The 21,937-nt window shown below is 37.0% G+C and overlaps 1 protein-coding gene across 10 annotated transcripts in view; it reads right to left on the reverse strand.

Moving 5' to 3' along the window:
• The window catches only part of KDM6A (lysine demethylase 6A), a 152,375-nt gene that overhangs the window by 96,750 nt on the left and 33,688 nt on the right, over positions 1-21,937 (reverse strand). For all 10 annotated transcript variants that reach the window (XM_069024782.1, XM_069024485.1, XM_069024561.1 and 7 more), the window contains exons 3-4: positions 21,231-21,339; positions 8,872-8,921 (exon numbers count right to left, since the gene is read on the reverse strand). In XM_069024782.1, the coding sequence (XP_068880883.1) occupies positions 8,872-8,921; positions 21,231-21,339 (159 nt within the window). The remainder of the gene's footprint in view (positions 1-8,871; positions 8,922-21,230; positions 21,340-21,937) is intronic.

Consider the following 21,937-nt stretch of genomic DNA (forward strand, 5'->3'; position numbering starts at 1 on the left):
ACAAAACCCAAACCTGCAACTCTTCAGATTACTCCTTAAGAAATATCTGGATAAATGTATGTTCTCTTCTAAACTAGAAATCAGTTGTGCTTTCCTCTAATTAAACAGCATGAAATAACAACACATTTTCTTCTTATTCTTTCTTGCTGGCATTAATTTAACATCATGTTTTATTAAAAAAAAAAATTTCTTCTTTCAACTTGTCTGCTTTACTGACTTTCAAAAAATTGCATTTGTTTTTAGCATGCAATATTAAAACATCTTTTTCTGAAACGCAAATACAGTTATTAATTTGTTCCAATTTTTGTGCATTTTATAGACAACTAAGTTACTGGCAACACAATCTCATTACCTTTCCAGCATTCCAGACTTTCCCTTTATATTAATAAATTTCTCTGAAGTATTTTGAAGGCATATGCCTAATTCCTTTAACCTTAAGAGACAGAATCCCAGTCATGATAAACACAGTTTGAATTTAGAAATCCCAATTTTTTCACGTCACAGATTAATCACACTAACTGATCACACCTATGGGATGCTGAAATAACCCCACTTACAGTGTTACCAAAGCTACCAAGCATTTCAATAAAGAAAAGAGATTATATGGTGCACAATTCACAAATTTAGCCCTTCATTTAGCAGTCTTCATAATCCAGATTTCTCTTGGGTCTTCTTCTTTTAACAACTTTTCTACATTTTCCAATCTTCTTAAATGCAATTTCCATTCACCACAACAGACTAAAGGGACAAACTCATGATCTAAACATATTAACAACCTTTAAAAATCTGTTATTATGCTGATGCTATAACTGCATTTTATTTTTCTCACTCTTTTTGTTCTGCCAGTACATCTTGGGATCAGAAAATTTTCACCAGAACTGCTTTCATCCACTGCACCCCCCATACCTAATTATTATGGAAAATATGCCCTCTTTTATTTTTCATCAGCATTGCAGTAAAAGACTCTGTGTACTTGCTAGATCCTGTATTACTGTAAACCCCTTTATTTTGTGACAGTAAATTGTTAAGTTATCACCATCTGCAGTAACAGCTATACACATAAAAAAATCTTTGTTGTTTAATTACTAAGAGTGGAGTTTTGGTCATCTTAACTCACTCCTCCCCTTCCCCAGGGGCTCTCCAGCAAGGTCAGGGCACAAAACTCATTTTTACCAATTGAAGCCCTGCTACTGTCATTTCCTCCACTCTAAACATCCATAATTTTTATTATCTGCTTATCTAGCTCCCTGAGTGATCCTCAGTGCTTCACTCAAGCTTCTTATTCCTTCCTCAGAAGAGAGGCCATCCAGGCCTTTGATGGAGAATGATACTGTGCTCCTCACCTGAACAGTTTAGTGTCTTCCTTGTTTTTTGTTTTTTTTTTCTTAAATTTGTTATCTCTCCCACCACACCTGGTAAATTTATGACACAGAGGTTGCTGTTAGGGAGAAAGCTGGCAAAAGTCTCCATTCAGATCTCCCACAATCCACTCTGGTATTATTCTATATATACCCTCCTCCCATGTCCCCATATGCTCTCAGCCTCAAAGTTTGGGTTTCCCTTTCTCATTTTCTTTTCATTCTGTTTCTCAGCAAGGCCAGAACTTTCCTTCCCCCACATCCTGCCATTCTTCCTTCCAGACACATTTTCCTCTTCCTCATATTATTTGTTCCATCTCACTTGGCCTTACGGATTTTTCTCTCCTCAACCTTCCCCCTCCCCTTTTCTTCTTTTCTTTTTATGGACACGAACATTTCCCATCCTATATTATCACATAGTATCAACTCAGACTATTTCCAGACTGCTTTCCACATCAGTCTCCTGAAAATGCTTATCCCCATTAAATCCCATAAAAATGCTTTTTGTCTCCATTATGATGAGCCACTCTCATCAGTATCTAAAAATTAGGATAAACTTATCTCTAGTTTTCATTTGCTGTTCCATGATACACAATATCATCATGCTTGTCTCCTCTCAGTCTACAGTAGAGGTCTTGAAAGTGTTATTTTTCAGTTGTATTTTGTACCTTCTCAGAACATAACCAGAATGTCTTCATCAAAACCTTTCAAGTGAAAGGACTAAAATCAAAAAACTTGTTTTAGTCAAAAGTGAGGGGTGGTACAGAATCCCATGTACATCACTGACAACAATTATATTGTCAGGCAGAAGAGCATATAGAAGGTATTATTAATATCTCCATGCTTCATAGAGCCATTGAATATTTATTTAATTCCTGATTCTATTTTTCACTTTCTGATTCTCCATTTCCTCCTTCTATTTATTCTATTCCTACCCTATCATTTTGATTTGCAAATACATCCTGAATTGCAGGTTTTTACTGTACCCATCTTTAGGTCACTGCTCTATCTCCCAGTTCCTTTTGCAATGTCTTCATCAGCAAACTTCTCACCTTCAGTGAGAATTTCTGAAACTTGCTTTCCTGATCAATTCTTCTCAATATTTCACTAATTAACTGTCCTCTGATCAAAGGGATTGTTTCTTTTTGCCTTTTCTGTAGGTACCCTGTGTTGCTATGGGGCAATAATTTATATAAAAGGCTTTTTGTGTCATTTTAAAATGTTGTTCTCTGAGGACCCTTTAAGGGGAAATTTATCTCTCTATATGGAATATCCATTCTCTTGAAAAAAAATGTTTCAAAAACCTAAGGGCTGAAATAAAAAGCAGGGTTCACAAATCATCCTACTTCTCCCAACTTTTGTTCCAGGAGGGTGTCTGCACCAGCAATTTCTACTGATCCTACACCACTGCACTGTTTAAATTAATCCAAACATTTATATCTAATTAAAAAATAATGAAATTTTTGATGAATTCTGTTCAAAAAACTACTTGGTTTTTTGAGTTTACTGCAGAAAATAAAACAGTTGTGAGTCAATGAAGTGGAAAATTGCTGTCTTATAACAGATCTCCAAGGTGCAAAATGTTCTCTTATTTGCTGTTATCAGTATGTCTAGTAATTGCTTTTTGTCCAACTGTTTATAAAGGGAGAAACAGACTTACAGTCTGGAGAGAAAGAGACAGCAAAACATATAAAATTAAAGAATAATGGCTTTTTAATTATTTTCCTATTTTATAGCATTAAGAAAACATACCAATAAAAAGCCATTTCACCAAACAAAACAGAAAAAAAGTAAACTGATGAAAAAAAGCTGCATAAAACAATTAAAACAAACAGCAGGTCACATTTGAAAACTAACACCCGTGGTCTTTAGTTACTTTATCTCTTTGGAACAAAAAAGCCTTGCTACTAATTCCAAGAGTTTTAGCCATAAGCTTGAGAAATTTCATTCTAACTATAGAACAGCATTTTAAAGTATTACCTGGCACTCAAACACACTTTAGATCAACATAAAAAGGAGTGTTATAAAATTGCTTTCTGCAACAAACCAACAACAGCACAGACTGAGATCACATCCCTCTTCCATGATTAGCACCCACATACACAACTGAATTTTCCTTTGACATTTGGCTTTCTGAAGAGAATTTCAGGGCAGGAGATTTTCTTTGGGGGTTTTTGGTGGATTTTAGTTTTGTTTTTTGTTTGTTTTTCTGGTTTGGTTTTTGGGGCTTTTTTCTCCATACAGTTTTGGATTCTTCTCTGTTTTATAAAGACTACCTGAAAAAAGTGAGGGGAAATTCTCCTATTTGTACACATAGAGCCAAAATTTTATTTTCAAGAATAATTGATATAAGAAATAAATGTGAAAAAGGTAAAACTTCATAAACAATAATTCATTCTACTGTCCAGTAAACACAGGCAGGGAGTACCAAACAGGAGTTTTTCAGAACTAAACCAACACCTTACTTACCTTGCTGCAAAATTAAGGGATTTACTTCCCCTTCTTCAATTTATCTGTTTTTCTTAACTAGACCACTCAGTGTTCTACAATATAGCCTTGCAACTGTAAATGCAGTTTGCACTACATTTGGACTCAGATGCTCTTAAAATCCACTGTAACACAGAAGTAGGTCTTTGAAAACCCTTCCTGGAGTTTATCAAACCTCTTTGATGTTTTCACCTTGTCCATATAAATGAAATCTTTATTAAAAAGAAAGGTGATTAAAGCCATTTTCATAAAATGATAACGAGTGCCTGACAGATTTACTTTCCTTCTAGGCAACTTTCCAGCAAAAGTCAACAGCTAACAAGAATTCTAAATCTGAATACATGTTGGAGGATATAACTCACTAATTAAGTGTTCCTTAAACATTTCAAGGAACATTCAGACTTTCTGACTGACCCACTCCAAGCACTGCTCAATAAAGAGACACTACAGTTGAGCATAGCTGAATAAATCGAGGTTTCTTTTCTTTCTCAGGCATCCTCAATTTCAGTTCCAGCATCCTATTCCACAGCAGAGTCCTCCTTGATAAAGAAAGAACTCATTTTCACAGTAATGTCCACCATTTTAAGCTGAATTTCTAAATGCTGTGCTTTGGCAATCCTTCAGTTTATTCATCTGTAAACAGAAATGTTTAAGTACCTGTGTACCCTCTGTTACTCTGATGAAACACAATTTGTTATAAAAAAAACTTAAGCCAGCAGGACGCTACTCTGATGAATTAACACAGAATAATGGACTTCAGTAGTGCCGTTCTCATGTTCCTTATAACTTGTCCACAATCCCCTGAATTTAACAGTGTCTAGAAATCTTCATGTTCATGTTCTTCATGTTCATTCCCCAGAAACAGAGATGCTCATGGAAACACTTCAGAGAATCAGCATAAAGGAGTTTGCTGCTACCTAACATAACTGTACCAAAAGGTTTTATTTATTCAAACTCTTGTGTTGCTACAACTGCAGGCCCACAATTCCTGACAATATCTGAACGTTTACCTACCTGCGAAGGCCACAAACACTCTTTAATCAAGATTATCAAACCACACAAGAGCTGCAGTAGCAGTGCCATGCCTAAGCAGAGATCTGATCTAAATACTGGATAAGCAGGCTCTTCTCTCAAGAACTCCCCCAGGAATCACTCTAGGGAGCACTGACACCTCTTGAAGCCCCAAATCTGTGGAATAAGGTTTCTAGGTCTTCCCTGCCCTGGACAACTATGTCAGTGCAACAGACCCAGATGTTTTATATGCTTAACACTCAATTCACTCATGTAATGGAACTTCTGTAGGACAGCCCTACCCAAAGCCAGGCATTATATAAAAGAGTTCAGTATGATTAAGTCCATTATAATACAACCACAAGACGATTAAAATAACTTCCTACAGGTGCCAGATATCTGCCATCATGTTTGGATAAAATCAGGAATATCTTACTCCTTGCTGAGCTTCTAATCCTGCCTCCTCAGAATATGTCAAAACTGATAATCATGGCAGACATTTACACTTGATATCTTTATTTTCCCAGGAGCATCAACATCTACAAACTGCAGTTCTAGCTGTTGTCTCCCTCTCCTGAACTGCCCTTTGTATCCGTTCATCCCCCACAGTCCTCCTCACCTCCCCCAACATGTTGACACAGGGGAGTTTTAAAAAGAAATCAGAATGAAGTACATTGCACAGAAGGGAGATTTATTTTAGCACAGGCACATAAGAAGAGACATTGAGAGAACTACTTGAATGCAAGAATGAAAGTTAGATCGGCTTTTATCCAAGTTGAGATATTTACTTCACCACACTTCAAGTCAATTTTTTTTTTTTTTAATGCAGAGTTAAGGTACCACAGCGCCTTTGTAGTCAAAAATTGCAGAAACTCAGTTATTCTGCAGGACATTTTACACTGATCTGTGAGTACCCAAAGATTACAGCAAAAAATGGTCTATTTAGGAATATGTGGCATAATGCAACCCAACACCTTCTAAACTATCCATACAGGTAGTTTTGAAAGGAAATAATATCTCACCAGCACAGAGGGAGTATTGATCTGGTAAACGGCAAAATACAGCATCTTCCTAACCTTTCACCTTCACTCCTGTCACTAGGGTATATATCCAGAATATGTTTTCTGAAGTGTTTTTTCCTTCTCTTTTTGTTCCATAGGATCAACACAATGCTTACTGTAATAGCAACAAAACAACTCATGCATCAAATTCTGACAGAAAACAACCTGGTTGTTTCAGACCAGACCATCAGAAAAATTTATAAAAATTCAGACCATCAGAAAAATGTATGGGGGGGGAAAAAACCAATGTAAAATGCTTTTTTCATGAAAGGAAATACAGACTATCATGAAATGAACAATGCATGAAAATAATGCTGAATTGCCGACCCCATGCAAATCTAAAAATCCAAAGTAGCAGAAAGTAAAAATACTTTTCAAAAGGAGGCAAAACTACACCCAAAGCAATCTGGAAACTCTCACGATTCTTCTGTAAATTCTCTCTATAAAAAACAAAGCCCATAGAGGACACTTATTTTAACCACGTAAATTTGCACTGCATGACAGTTTGTAATTTCAGATACACTGCCCAAGTTTATAAGGCTGTTCCTGTCTGACTTCAGACCTGCCTTACATAATAACCTTCATGTGATTCAGCACTCTCCAGTTTCCTAGATCTCACACACAGCTCACAAATACCACCCTTCCTTCACACCCTTCTCTCTCTTCCTTTCTTTACCATCACAAATTCCAACAACTTAACTGATGACATCCTGACCTGTATAAACTAAAAAAAATTAAAATTAAAAAAAAAAACCAACTTTTTAAAAATTCCACAACAGTAAAATAAGGAAATGAGACTGGGTTTTTTTGCCATCTATATCATTTTGGGAAAAAAACCCAAAAATACCCACAAAGTAGAACAAAACAGCATAAAAGTGTGGCCAAAAATACACCATAAACTTACTATTCTTGACTAAATGGTTTCTTACAGATACAAGGCATTAAGGATGACAAGAAACAATAAATCCTCTCAGTTGGAGGGAGGAGGGGAAACATCTTTCTCTAGACCCAATCCAGGCAGGTTCCCACTGCCAGCTCCAGAACAGCTTCATCATCCATTAATAAGATGAAATATGATTCACCTGTGATTTTTACCACTTTCAGTAAAAAAGTTATTAGCTGAAAAATGGGTTTGGACTCTTTCAAGCTCTTTTTCATGAATATCAAAATTAATAAAACCTCATAAGTTTATAGGAAAAGAACCACTTTGGACTACACATTTTTAAGGAAGCTCACAGTGGTATCTTTCCCAGGGGAGGCCAACCTGAAGAAAAATCACTGGGTTTTGGTTTCTTTTTGTTGTTGTTGGGTTGAATTTTTAATTTGTATAAGTCAAAATGTTCTTTTTGTCAGCTGCAAACAATGCCCTCATGTTTGCAACTGGAACAGTTTGAAATAATCTCTGCACGGTAAAATTTTGGAATATACAAGAAACAGGTGTGTTAAAATATCACACATTGTATACAAACAAATTTTATTGCTATCAGTGCTCTTGAAATAAAACTGCAAAATAGTCAGAGTTTATATTTGTTTTAACTGCAGATAATATTCTGAGCCACACTGAAAACAACCTACACCTATACAAATATATTTAATCATTTACATTCCACCCTGAACTCTCTGAAAATGCAGGGGAAATAACTTAGTAATCATCTACCACTTATTTTAATAATGAGCCATTGGAATAAAAACTAGAAAAAGTAATTCCAGTCATAAACTATTCTGACATGCTTAATGTGAACGAGTACAAACAACAGAAACTATTACAATTGATTTTTAATTAATTGATTGATTTCAACACTTATTTACAGCAACCTTTAAAGCAGCTCTCCAAGAGCACATAAGAAAAACAGATTAATATTTTTATTGTTGTAATTTTAAAACAGCAGGGGTTACTTCTGGAAAAACTCCTTCAACTCCAAAATGGCTCAGTGAAAAACGGCACTTGCACAACTCCTGCTGGAGCAGGGGCTTGACAAGACAACCCCAAAATTTTCCCTAGGATCCTCCAACTGGAGCTCTCCTTTACCTGCTATAAAACACTTACTCCAGTTCACTCTTCCACCCTTAATTTACCCTGCCTTTCTCCCCATCCTGTGCCCAAATGGGAGAAGCTGCCACAGCATTTTTCAGAACGTTCTTACAGTCCATGTAAATGCAAAGAACACACCAAGTGGTGTTTCTCTAATGCCATCCACATGTGGTACTAACACCTCTCCATGAGCCCTCCCTATATACGAAACACACATTTATCCACACCTTTAAGGAAAACAGCTGCTTAGGACCACACAAGTATCTAATGTATTACATGCTTTCCTGCACCTCTCTCTCAATCAGGAGCTTCAAATTATTTCATGTGACAATATACCAATGCTATTTCTGACAATGCCATTTTAAGAATTTTTTTAATTTAATCACCTAAAGTCATGATACCTCTTCCTACAGACAAAATACCTCCACTTCCAGACAAGACAGCTCCACTAACAGGATCTGTTCCTATCTGACATAGGAATGTTATTTAAAATACTGAAAAGGACTTGAAACAATTTGGTGTCTGTGGAAACAAAAAAGCAACCTGAGAACATTTTCCCCATTCCCAGTCCAACGCCTGCGCAGCAGCTTTCAAGTGATTCTGATGCTCTCCATACACACATCCAAATATCTGTGCTGCATAAAAAACCCTGAAGTAATGGATAATGATGGTAAAAAAAATAATTTAAAACTTGTCAGCTTAATTGAGCTGCCTTTTCAACACATGATGTGAAGATTTACTTTCAATGAAATTTATAATGAATTGTACATGTAAGTGAACATTTACATTAAGACTCAATTAATATGCCAAAAAGTAATTGCAGCTACCCCAAACTTATAATGAACAGAATCTACTTTAAAAATTGAACATTTACAGCGACACATTAAAAAAAAAAAAAAAAAAAAAAAGAGCAAATACAGACCTTCCAGTAGTCAGATTGTAAACTGTAGTACCTCTGGTATGCAGATAATGCTGTAGGAAAGAAAAATGAATGTTCAATTTGTTTTGTTTCATTTTCTTTGAAGAAAAAGATAGAAATCCTTAAGAGTCAGAATACACAACATTAAAATGATAAATGGTTTAATAAAAGCAACACTGCCATGATAAGTACACTGTTGTGGCCAATGCATTCCTTAAAATTGTAATTTTGTTTTATGAAATGTCAATGCAAAAGTATATTTATTATTAATCTTACAAATGTAAATCAAGCAATATTTTAAAGAAAACCTGTAACAAAGAAATAATTTGAAATTTTGGACAAAGCTGTTGTAAGATTTAAAAATTTAATCATGTAGCTCGTTTACCACGCTCCCTGATGCCCTGTATTTTCTGAAGAACTGGTGAGGAGGGACATACAAAGAGAAATCAATTTCACATGGCCTTTCATTCTGAGAAACAAAAGCAAGCAGAAAAAAATAAAAGCTTACATTTTATTCAACAGCCACAGCCAAGACTAACCTGGAAATCAGTGCTAAGAACAGCTCTGTTCAGTGGAGTATCAGCTCTACTTAGCAACCAATTTCTCAAATCACTATTCTTGCATCCCACTTCCTCACTAAAAATTCTGGTTGATTCATCTTGCCCTTGGGCTAGCAGGCCACCTCGGACTACAACACAAACAGGCTTTGCTTTTTTCCAAGAACACAGCACCAGGAACCATCAAAAATGAAGCATTTCAAGTAAAGATTCACTGCAGTAACACCAAGATACTGATTTTTCAAGTGTTTGCTCCCTAAGATTTAAGAACGGAAAACACACAACTTGTGGAAACCAAACAACAAAAGAAGGCAACTCCTGTTTTGAAAAACTATAAGCACTAAACAGATTAAGACATAAGAACAACGTGTACTTTATGTGCAGGTTCATTTCCTGCAAGCAGCACGGATAAATGATGTCCCTAAATGTTATCACCCTTCAATGCCTGTCTTGTATATTCATTTCTGTAACTTGACAGAAGTTCTTGTGCTTAAGTGAAATAAGAACAACATACAGGTAATGATAAAGGCACAGAGCCCTTGCACTCATCTGTCTATGAAGACTCACAACCTTTATTTGTAAACAGGCACATGCTGATCCAAGCCCATGAGGTGCCCCTCCCCACCAAAATGCTTGTGAGGCAAATTTCTAATTTTGATGCTCTAAACTGTGATTTATTTAGATGCCCATATTAGAAAAATGAACTTAGAAGAACACTCATTGACCACACACTGTTGACATGCAATCTGTTTAAATGCTTACATGCAACTCAGACAAATAAAATCACTTAAAAATCCATTCTAAGTCTTTCACAATTAAAGAATACACTTCCTTCTCCACCCCCACCTCCATCCTGGGGAGGCAGGATACCCAGAACATCTCTAATGTCTTTCCATGCTGCATGAGCAATAGAGCTTCATGTCCAAAGTTTTCCCAGCCCCAGCATGATAAGTGAGCTTTCTATCTTCCTTTGACTCAGATTTTTATTCTGCCTAATGAAGAACACATCTTTCACATACTGTGAGTCAATAGAAGGTTGTTGTCCTCCCCACCTCTTTTCTGTCCTTAGATCATATTTTAAGAACCCATTCCTCATCCTATAAAAATCATGAAATATCATGGAAAATATAGAATATGGACAAACTATATGATAGCTGTTCTACCTACAGACATGAACAGGAAACCATAAAAGCTACGTGTTAAAAATCAAAAGAATTTATAAATATTTAAATAAAGCTTATTTTAGAACTGCGTAAAAAACCCTGAAACAAACTGAAGGTACAAACTGAAGGATATGACTTCAGTCTAACAACTTAAACTGAAGAATGTTAAAACTAAGCATGTTTTAGTCACATTCTGTAATTATGTTTTAAAAGATGCTCCCAATAACACAAAATAACCTCCTACTCCCCCCCAAAAGTCCTTCTAGCTTCAACTTTTCCCAGGTATCATTAATAACTTTTTAAGAAAAAGGAATCATTATCTTCTGAACATGGTAATGACTTTGCTTTCCCCAACAGGAACATGCACCTGCACTATGAAACAGTTTTGTAATGCATCACATCACACTTAAATAGAAGGATTTTTTTTTCTTTTCACTCAAGCAATACCCTATCCCAATTTTAAGGGTTAAAGTGCATTTCAAATACTCAGGTCAACAGCACCATATTATGCAAGATTTAAGAAACTGAGAACTTCTTGTAAACTATTATTTTTTTAAAAAAGGAACTACTGCAGTCAATTATACAGGGGATATGGATAAAAAGATGAAAGGAACATTAAATACAATGCTGAGAATTTATATGGAGAAAGTAAAAGGGAGAACATTTTCACTGTAGCTGTTAAAAAATACAGAAGTACCCACATGAGCATATTCATTAAAAAGGAGAGGTGGAATATGCTTCCCTGTAGCAGTTAAGGCACTGCTAATAAGTTTATACAACGTCAACAGTATTAAAAAAATACATAAATAAACAGAAGACCTTAAAAAGAAAGAACAGGAAAAAAGAAAGCAAGAACAAACTTGCCCTAAAAAATTCTAACACATCCTTTTAACATAGGGAAGTTATTACAGAATGGAGTCTTTGCTCCACGATATTCCACCAGTTTTCCTTTACGAAAAAGGATGTTTGGCTATGATTTTCTTTTCTAACTCTTCCATTCTTCAATAAAGTTTAGCAACTTCCCACAGGAACAGCTGAAGTGATTGCTTCAATGTGCCAAGCTCAGTTACAATTAAAAGCAAGCACGTGGGAAGCATGGACTGCTGAAGCCTGTTTGTGTTTACATGGTGAGAAGGTAAGGCCTCTGTTCTAAGGAGTCACGTTACTCTTCAGAGGAAGAAAGAGGACACTTCAGTCTTCCTCAGTGCCCTCAGTGCCCAATCCTCCTTGTGGCTTCAGAAACCCCCAGGGATATAGCCTGTTCTAGGTAACAGCATCCTCTTTCTACTTCTTGCAGATGAAATGCTAAAATTCTCAGTGTCCTGCTGAAAACACAGAGATGAAACATGGAGGGTTCCCTTAAACCAGAGCTAAATGTCCCTTTCCTCCTCAGGTAAGCCAGACAACTAAAAAGTGTTACTGTGCACAAGTTCAGTATTATCAAGTGCTCAACTTACTGTAAGTTACCTGTGAAACCTGATTTCAGCCCTTTTTACAACTACATTAAACACCTACATTAAACATGTGCTCCACAAGCACTCAAGTTCTGCTAAAAAGGATTAAAAGAACGGAAAAACAGAAAAAAAAGGATTAAAGAAAATTGGGTTTTTTTGCCAGTCCACATGAAGCATCCCTAATCAAGCATATCCCTAAGAAAAAGCTTGCATATAAGATGCCAGAAATCAAATTATGAAAAGCAAGATTTTTGAAAAACTGAACCAACCTAGTTGTAAAGCAAAACATGAACCATAAATTTTGAACCCTATCATATTTCACAGTCCCTGAGTGAGTCACCAGTAAGTAGATATTCATCCTAAATTCTATGGTGTAGATATTAGTACCTTATCTAAAATGTGTACTGTGGAACTACTAGCAACTTCTGCCTTAAATTAACTTTGTATCTAGAGGAAGTAAGTATAAATCACTCAAAATGCAAACTTTATTTTAAAATAAGAAAAAAAGAGCAACTGAATCTGCAGAGACTCAAGAATTTTACACAAGTCCCTATCTGTAACATAGGGTGTGCTTTATCAGTGTTATGATTCTAACTGCAGGATGATACTCCCTGGTTTATTAAAAAGCAAAAAAATCCCAGTTACCTGGGTCATACAATACATTAGCATTATTAAAAAAAACCAAAAACCAACAAACCAAGAACAAACAAAAATGAACAACAACAACAAAAAAATCCCAACACTAAAGGCTGCAATATCATTTTGCACCTTTACTTTTCATCCTAGACTGGTCCTTCCAAAGTGAGACAATTTTTGTCACAAAAAGATTCTATCAACTACTGCCCCTCTTTCAACATAGGGTCAACTCTCATTTTTACAGATACAAGTGAATTACCCCATTTTAGTTATGGTGTCCTTTTTGAACATTGTGAAATGAGTGCTCTGAAATCACTCTTAGGCACAGCAGGATTCTGCAGACAATCTTTTGATTAGGAACTTACTATTGAGCTTTTTCAATCTACAAGTTTGCCACTGAAATTCTTACACATATGGAATTGTACAAAGACAATTAAGGACATAAAAACTTCTTTTTTCCTTGCATGTGAAACACTCATGAGCATCTAGAAAATGTATGTCTAGACTCAAAGAACAGGACTAAGTGTCAACAGCAGGACAATGCCTCTTGCTTCACTATCAACTACATTTTGTAGTTAACCACAGAAAACTCCTAAAACCACATTCTAAAACAATACTGGACAAGAGACTCGAGAAGTAGTGAAAGAAGTATTCGGTTACCTATTTCCATCCTTCTGTCCATTATTCCATTTCTTACTGTATCAGTTTACACTCTCGCTATGAACACCTCTCTCCAAAACCTGGCCATGTATATTATTTTCCTAACAGGTAACCCTTGTGATCATGTTCTTGAAACCCCTGAGTGGCAGATGCAGCATTTACCGTCCTCCCCAGAGGAGGGGACGTGTATACCCCAAAGCTATACATGGCTTCTCAAATCAACCACCATCGGCTATACTGCTCGATGAAAATAAAATGTTTACCTGAAATAGCTCTGAAAATTACCTGAAAAGCAAAACACTGCCTTACTAAAAGAATTGCAACCATTGAACAGTAAGAATCCTCCTCAGCTCAGGCTCGCTTCAGAATCTGTCTGTAATCCTCAGGCGCCTCGTGCAGAGATGACCCTCAATGAGTTCACACTCTGGAGTCCATTGGATTCTTTCTTCTTTTAAGTTTTCAGTCACCCAGAACTACCCACTTTGCAATATGAATGCTTACTTTAACCCTGACAGCCCTTATAAGGTGCCCCCTAAGAGTCTGCCTTCCTCTCCTACTTTCATAGGATCAAGGGACATGTCAAAATCAGGACTTGGATGACACTTATTCCTTATTTCCCTCTGTTTAAGATTTCTTCGTATCATATAGAGAATAAAAACCAAATCTGACATAATTACCACGTATGTGGTTTCAGGATTTTATTTTTTTTAATCTACTTTGTTTCGTAAGATACTGGCAAGACTTAATTGTTTCAGTAGTGAGGTAAGACAATCTTTCTTTGTATTCAGAATCTAAACATGTGACCTAAACAAACAAGCAAGGTGACAATGGGGAGGAAAAATGTCTAGACCAAGTGAAAACCACCCACTTGTCATCTTTAGCACGTTTCATCACAAATCATGCAATAACAGAGGATGGCTTTTATGATTGGCTCTAACCTTAAAACTTAAGAGGCCTTCAAAAGTGATGCAAACATGGAGCAGTTTGAGTATTTTAGTGCTTGAGTAAAGAGAAAGTGAACTACATACTAACACCATCTAGTGGCACCTTGCAAGGCTAAATGTGACTAACACAAATTTTTGGCTTGCTGAACTTAGAAACAGTAAGCGTTAATTTGATAACATACCCTGAAAAGAAAACTTTAATACAAACCAAAGTTCCATATTGTTCTGTGTAAGTCAGTATGTGTTTTCTTAAACACAGTTATTTTTAATTCAATTTTTGAACAAGCACTAATATTTCTTAGTGCTTAGCTGACGTGAAACTAATAGTAAAATAGAAAATTAGCTGAAGAACTGCACAAGGGAAGCCTGGAAAGAGTACATCTGTTGATTTAAATCTGACTGCTTCCAGGAAAAAAATAAATCTTCATTAAACCCTAAGAGATATATGCAGGTTGCAGAAACAGCTTATATATACAGGTTTTACCCACCATGGTGTTTTAACCCAGCAAGATGAAAACTGCTCTGCCATAAAATGAAAGACATCAAAAGGTGAGAAAATTCCAAGGCTGAGCCAATAGAATTGACTTTGCTGGGTAAACACTGTCTGGATGGCCAGGCTCAGAGAGTGGTGGGAAACGGAATTACATCCAGCTCGTGGCTGGTCACCAGGGCTGTTCCCCAGGGCTCAGTCTGGGGGTCACTCCTGTTTGGTATCTTCATCAACAACCTGGACAAGGGCAACGAGGGCTGAGGTTCAAAAGGACAAGTGCCAGGTCCTGCACTTGGGTCACAACAACCCTCCCACCAGGCTGGGGGAAGGGGGGCTGGAAAGTGACTGGTGGAAAAGGCTCTGGAGTGCTGGTCACCAGCTGGATGAACATGAGCCACGCGTGCCCAGGGGGGCAAGAAGGCAAATGCCACCCGGCCTGTATCAGCAATACTATGGCCAGCAGGACCAGGGCTGTGAATGTCCTCCTGTACTGGGCACTGGTGGGGCCACACTTTGAAACCTGGGGCCAGTTTGGGGCCCCTCACGACAAGCAGGACATTGAGATGCTGGAGCATGTTCAGAGATGGACAACAGAGCTGGGGAAGGACCTGGAGCACAGATCTGATGAGGAGCACCTGAGGGAGCTGGAGGTGTTTAGCCTGGAAAAAAAGGGGCTTGGGGACCTCACTGCCTTCTACAAACCACCTGGAAGGAGGCTGTCCCCCGGGTGGGTGTTGATCCGTCTCTACTTCCAAGTAACAAGTCTTGGCAGGACAAGACAAAGTGGCCTCAAGCTGCACCAGGGGAGGTACAGATTGGGTATTTGGAATATTTACTTCATGACAGGGTTGTCAGACATCAGCACAGGCTGCCCAGGGAAATGGTGGAGTCACCATTCCTGGAAGTATTTAAAAGATGTGTAGATGTGATGCAGGGGGACACAGTGCGGTGGTGGCCTTGGCAGTGCTATGGTAATGGCTGGACGGGGTGATCTTAAAGGCCTTCTCCAACTTCCATGATTCTACAATTCTGTAATAACCAAAAAAAATGTCATGGAAGTGAAACTAGCAAAATGCCACTCAGGTCTTCTGTTTTAAGGCCTCAGGCAGATGCTGCTCTCTGCTTCCTCCAGAGATTTGTACTGAAAGTACCAAAGAGACAATCAAAGAAGCCTGAAGCATGTCTTCCTTTTAACACAGAATGAAGGTTGACACACAAAAGCAACACAAGCATACATTTAAGAAAGAAAAATCATCAGACAGTCCTCTAAGAAATTCTATTAACAATTCCACATCCTCATCTGGAAATACAATGCAGCAGCAAAGTGGTGTGAAGCCCACTGTCCCATAAACTATTAAATGTGAAAGATATACAAGAGTTTGACAAGACGTTTAGTTAAAGAAATCCTTTACATGTTGAACTCTATGAAGACCTTAAAATATTGACAATCAGTGAAGAAAGAAAATGGATTCTCATCAAGCTCAAAAATCCTTCCAAGAGCATATTCCACAAAAGGACTTTTAACAATTGTTTATTTAGAACACTGTCCAATGTGAAAATTTTCAGAAAATCAGTCAAAAACATGGCCCAGGTATATTTTATAATAGAACTGTCTACTGCTAACCCCTACTCCACATACACACAATTTATAAAGAACCTTTTAAAGTTCTAAGCTCCCTTCTTTCTACAGAAATTTCACATAATGGTTTAAACCACCTAAAATTAAATCACCCAATATTTATCTCATCTTCAGGATTCTGTTAAACAGCTCTAAATAGAAGCAACTCAAATTCTACCAGTTATTACCAGTTACAAACAACAAAATAAAAACCCTCAAACATAAATATCTCATTTATTTGAAACACAGTCATTTCTTCCTTGACTCATTCAAGCTATTTAATTTATTCTAGTTCTCCAGGACTCATCAGTAAGACAAGACAGCCTGGCAGGAATCAGCACAATCCTGTCCATGCTGGGAAATTTTCCCTTGTATTTTATAAAATTATTCTTACTACCCTGCACCTCAGAGCACAGTACATGAAAATGCTTCCCACTGACAATACTTCCTTTCAAATTCCTGAAAGACATTCACCACCACAGAGAAATTCCCTACAAAGCTGGAATTGTAAGTACAAAGCAACACATATACATTGTTGAATTTGGGAGTTTCCCGCAACCAAACAACTTTACAAAAGAACAGTCAAAACCAGTTTAAATTTTGGGTTTAGGTTGCATCATAATAAAAGAGCTGCTCAATAAACATTCTCTATTTCTTTTCAGTATTGTTTTAAATTTTAGCTTAACAATTGCTAAAAAAATGCCCCTGAACTAACAAACACTATCTCATAAATGACTTAAAATGTTTTTGTATTAGTGTTTATGACAAAGCAGTCACTATCTATAATCAAAATAAGTACTGCTAAAACTGTTCTGACATAGAACATTTAAAACTGAGACTACCACTCGAGTACAACAATAAGAATTATTTGATTGCATTATTGTGTTTTAGTAACTGTGGCACAAATAATTGCATGTTTTTCTCAAATCATTCATTCATTAACTGCATTTTCTACTTCCAGGAATTTTGCTTAGAGAACAGCATTTCAAGGAGACAAATGATTAAAGCACATCTTCATTTGTGCCACTGTGAGCTGTCCTCCAAGTCACAGACTGAACACGGTCAATGCATGTGACCCTTCTGCAAAATAAAGATCCCTAAGGAAAACACAGATGATGTCAATCCACGAGCTCATTAAACAGCAGTCAATTAGAACTCAAGTCAACTAGAATCCAAACCTTAAAACATCACTATCTGCACTCCATACTGCTTATGGAAACCAGTCATGAAATAAAAAATAATCTCCAACTACCAATGGAGCATCAGTTTCCTTCAAGACCAGAGCACAATACTTTGGTAAAAAACCCATCTGTCCCAAGGAATTCAGTAGCAAACAAAATTCACAGGTTCACAGCAGGGAGTCCTAGCTGGATTCAGAATGCTCCCAGACTCCAAAGGCCCCCATGACAACCCATCAAACTCCTCCAGCAAAACCCGAGGCTGAGGTTTCACATTCTGGGGCAACTGCATTGCATTTTTGTGCCGGGTTATTTTGCAGTTGGATCAGTTCCCCACACAGCTGCAGGCTCAGCTGCGCCAGCACAAAGCAACCCACAAACACAGGGGTGCCACTCAGGGCACACCCAGGGAACAAAAGGTTTGGGAACCTCCAAAACAATCCAACAGCTGGGGAATAGCTGCCTTATCAAAAAAGAAAGGAGGAAGAATCAGATTAGAGTTAAGAAAATGGTACTGAGGAAATGAAATAGTTTTCACTAGGAGGAGTCAACGTTCCCATTTTGGGAAATCCTGAAGGCAAATTCTGACCAGTCACAATCAAGACAATGAAAGCTGAGCACAGAACCCACCCTGAACATACATGCTAAGCTGAAACCAATCCATCTGCAATCTTGGTGGTAAGTGTCTGAATATAAGTCAGTGCCTCACTGGATTCAAAATCTGTAAAAAGGCTGATCCCTTGCATAGGACTTTCTCCTAACAGCAGAAGTGTGCTGACAACACAACTCCATTCCATGGCTGCAGAGAAGACCCTTTAGCTATCAATAGCAAATCAAACTTACTGCATTTTGGGAAAACTGCAACCTGCAGAGCAGCTTCAGATCTTTGAAAGGCTAGCAGTAGCACTGATACTCCCGTCTAAGCTCAAGTATAATACTGAGAAGAAAGAACCTCATCCAGCAATTTCTGAACTAACAACTTTTCTTGGACATAAGTACTTCTTTTTAAGGAAGAAAAATAAAAGCATATTGATTTTGAAATTCTCTGGCTACAAGTGACAGAAAACATAATGCACTTCAAACGAAATTACAAAATTTAACAGGTTTCATTAAAAAAACCCAAAGTTAAATAGACATCAGCTTACTGCACATTCAAAGGTAGCCTGTCCCTCACTGATACCCTGTGAGTATATGCAGCAAGGGCAGGATTAGCACCAATAATGTGAGTTTCAATGATGCAACCCATCATGACTTTTTCTCAAGGTTCCTCTTATGGTGTATGCATCCTAATTCTCACAAAGAAATGACCTACAGTCATTTTTATTGTGTTCAGAAGAAGGTATTAGCTACATAAAAATAATAACGCACAACAAATGCACCCAGGTGCATGATCCTTCACTGCCAATGTGTCTGTGAAAAAATGAGATAGATCTAAAGAGAAGAAACTACCAACATGAAACCCAGATCTCTATCATACCAGCATTGCTTCATCTTGACCACTGATCCCAGTTCTGCAGTCAGCTCACAATTCATTCTGCTCTGCACAAACTTCATTGCAAGCATTTTTAAATAAAGGAATTACCATTTCTGCCATTATAGAAGACACTTCATATATGCATTATATACAAAGGTGTACATATTTATTGAAAATATTTAATTAAGTAACAGGCTTTCAAGGAAAAAAATCATGGAGCATCATACATGCTGCTATCTTGTGATATTTTATTAATTATACCCAGTTCATTAACCACACTGACTTCTCCATAACTTTGTCCATGACTAACTTCAGACTACACAGACCTATGGTTCTGAAGATCGTGCTCCTTCAGCATTTTATACTTCTGGAACTTCAGGACTTAAAAACTGGGTAAAATATACATTAATGACATCAAGACATCCTGAACTCTCTTTACTTTTCTGTTCTAAATCATGTAAAATGTAACTGTAATGGAATTAGAATGTATGATAATTAAAGTAACAAAATTTGTATCACATAATGAAATTTATTTTTACTTTATAATGGAGCACAAGCATTCTACTTCTTTCAAATAACATCAGTAAATTAGTTATAGAACACCTATGACTTTCTGCATTGAGGATAATAGCTTTACAGTCTTTGGTACTAGAGCTCAAAAACGGTAGCTTTTGTCCCTCAGTTAATAAAAAAACCCCTTTAACCTCCCTTTTTACATCAACTAAAATTCCTCCAGTATTTTTAACTACTACTATACTTTGAAAATACAGATACATCTTTTGTTTTTAATACTCCATAACTAACGAAGCTTTTTGTCTTCTTGAGGCTTCTTGTATGACTGAGATGTGACATTAAATACCATTTGAGAAAGCATTAAGTACTTTAATTCAGATTTTTAATGGCTAAATGTTTCTTCTCACATTGTTGTGCTAATGGTCTTTTACAGTTTTGGAGAACTGATATTTTCAACCATCATTTGGATTTTTTATGCTTGTTTTTAAAACCATACATACAATACCAAGCAGATGCCCCATCAGTAAACCCTGCCTCTGATCCACAGCAACACCTGGTCCTGTCACTCTTAACTGTTACCAACTCAAAAGAGGAGTTAATACAGTTCAGTCCATAATCCTGGGCTGGTTTTGCTAAGTAAAATGTATCTAGAAGGTCATACTGCACACACATCACTCATACCTAGTTTTATTAGGTGTATCAGAAACAGTGGTTTAAGTTTTTCTGCAGAGCAGGTGGCAGAATTCTCTTAAAATAAAAACATAGGATCAGACTATTTTTCACTAAATTTTAGAGGCAGCATACTGCCGTGTTCCCTGCAGCTTTTCCCATGTCTCTGGATTTGGAAACACCAGTGGTTATATCAAACTAATTGGATGGGATGAGGTACAAGACAGATGCCTCCATCACCCAAACCCTTCTGAATTTAGAGACTGAATTCAGATACCTGCAAACTCCTCCTAAGCAGTATCAAATCTACATGTTTCTCTCTTTAGAAATGAAGGTCCCAGGAACCCAAACTCACACTGTTTAATGCCAGACACAGAACCAGTGGACCCACAGACAAACTGCTATGAAACAGCCCACAGCCAGCCTGAGTCACCAAGCAGTGCTTCTGGAACTACTCTCAGTGATAACACATCACCCTGTTTTTGCATCCCAAGGAAATTGTAATCCAGTACCTTTGTGTGTTTGGAAAAAGGCGTGGGGTGGGAGTACACATTTTGAGGGTGGGAGTGTTGTTTATTTCTCTACACAAACAGAACTGCATTCATGTTAAAACTAAAAAGCAACAACAATGAAAGAAGACATCCCATGGGGAAAAAAGTAAATATTCTGACCTGTTCTATCTACCCAGCTCTCACCCACATCCCATGATCAGTGAAAGGCAGGCAGCCATCGGACACTGGGCCTGCCAGCCAACTTCATATTCACACCAGAACCAGAAGTATTTTGGTTTGGTTTTTCATTAAAAAAAAAAAAAAAGAACGAGAAGTAAGAATACAGTTGTTTTTGTAAAGACAATTCCACTCTCAATTCTTTTATGGGCTCTGAAAGGCAGTACAAACCAAGCAAACAGTGACTTAGCCCAATGTTTTTCATTCTGTTTTGTCACCTACACCAAAGAACAATCCCCCAAAGACATTTATCAAATAAAAGAAATAAGAATTTTTACCTTTTGGATAATCTTCCAATAAGAGGTTGAAGTGACCTAACTGACAAAAGAAATCAGACTCGACCTTTCCTTCAGCTTTCAAAATTAGCGATTCATAGCAGCGAACAGCCTGGGAAAAAGAAATAAAGGTTTTCAAAATTCTGTATTTTATTAAAGCAAATAACACATTTTCTGGGAAATAATGAAGTATCATTAGTTTGCAAGACAAGAGGTCTACAAACACTCTCTATAACAAAGTCAGCATCACTTTTCAAAAGAAAAGAAATGTAATATTTAAGACCGAACAGATTTGGAAGCTCACTGATTCTAATGCAAATTGACAACAACTGAACAATAGAAATTTCCTCTGGTTCATCTGTGGACATTCGATTTCCCCAACACAAAACAAACCTCTAACTTACATGACAATTTTTAATTTAAAAATCAATGAAATATAAAAGGATTGATTTTATTCTTTCCAATCGGCAAGAAAGAAACCTCTCTGATTTTATTCTCATTGTGTTTTTTCCCCTAAAGAATTCATTTTTCATTTAACAGTTATTGCACTCATATTTGCTAAACCAAAGAACACCACCTCAACATGCTACCTTATGCAATTTATGTATCTTCATATGTGTTTCCCAACATCTGATTCCTTTCACATCTCTGTCATGTTGTAAAATAATTTACTACCTTCTACTGCAGACTAAGAAAAGCCGAAGTCAGAA

The sequence above is a fragment of the Aphelocoma coerulescens genome, chromosome 1 (genome assembly GCF_041296385.1).
Source record: "Aphelocoma coerulescens isolate FSJ_1873_10779 chromosome 1, UR_Acoe_1.0, whole genome shotgun sequence".
NCBI classification, from domain to species: Eukaryota; Metazoa; Chordata; class Aves; order Passeriformes; family Corvidae; genus Aphelocoma; species Aphelocoma coerulescens.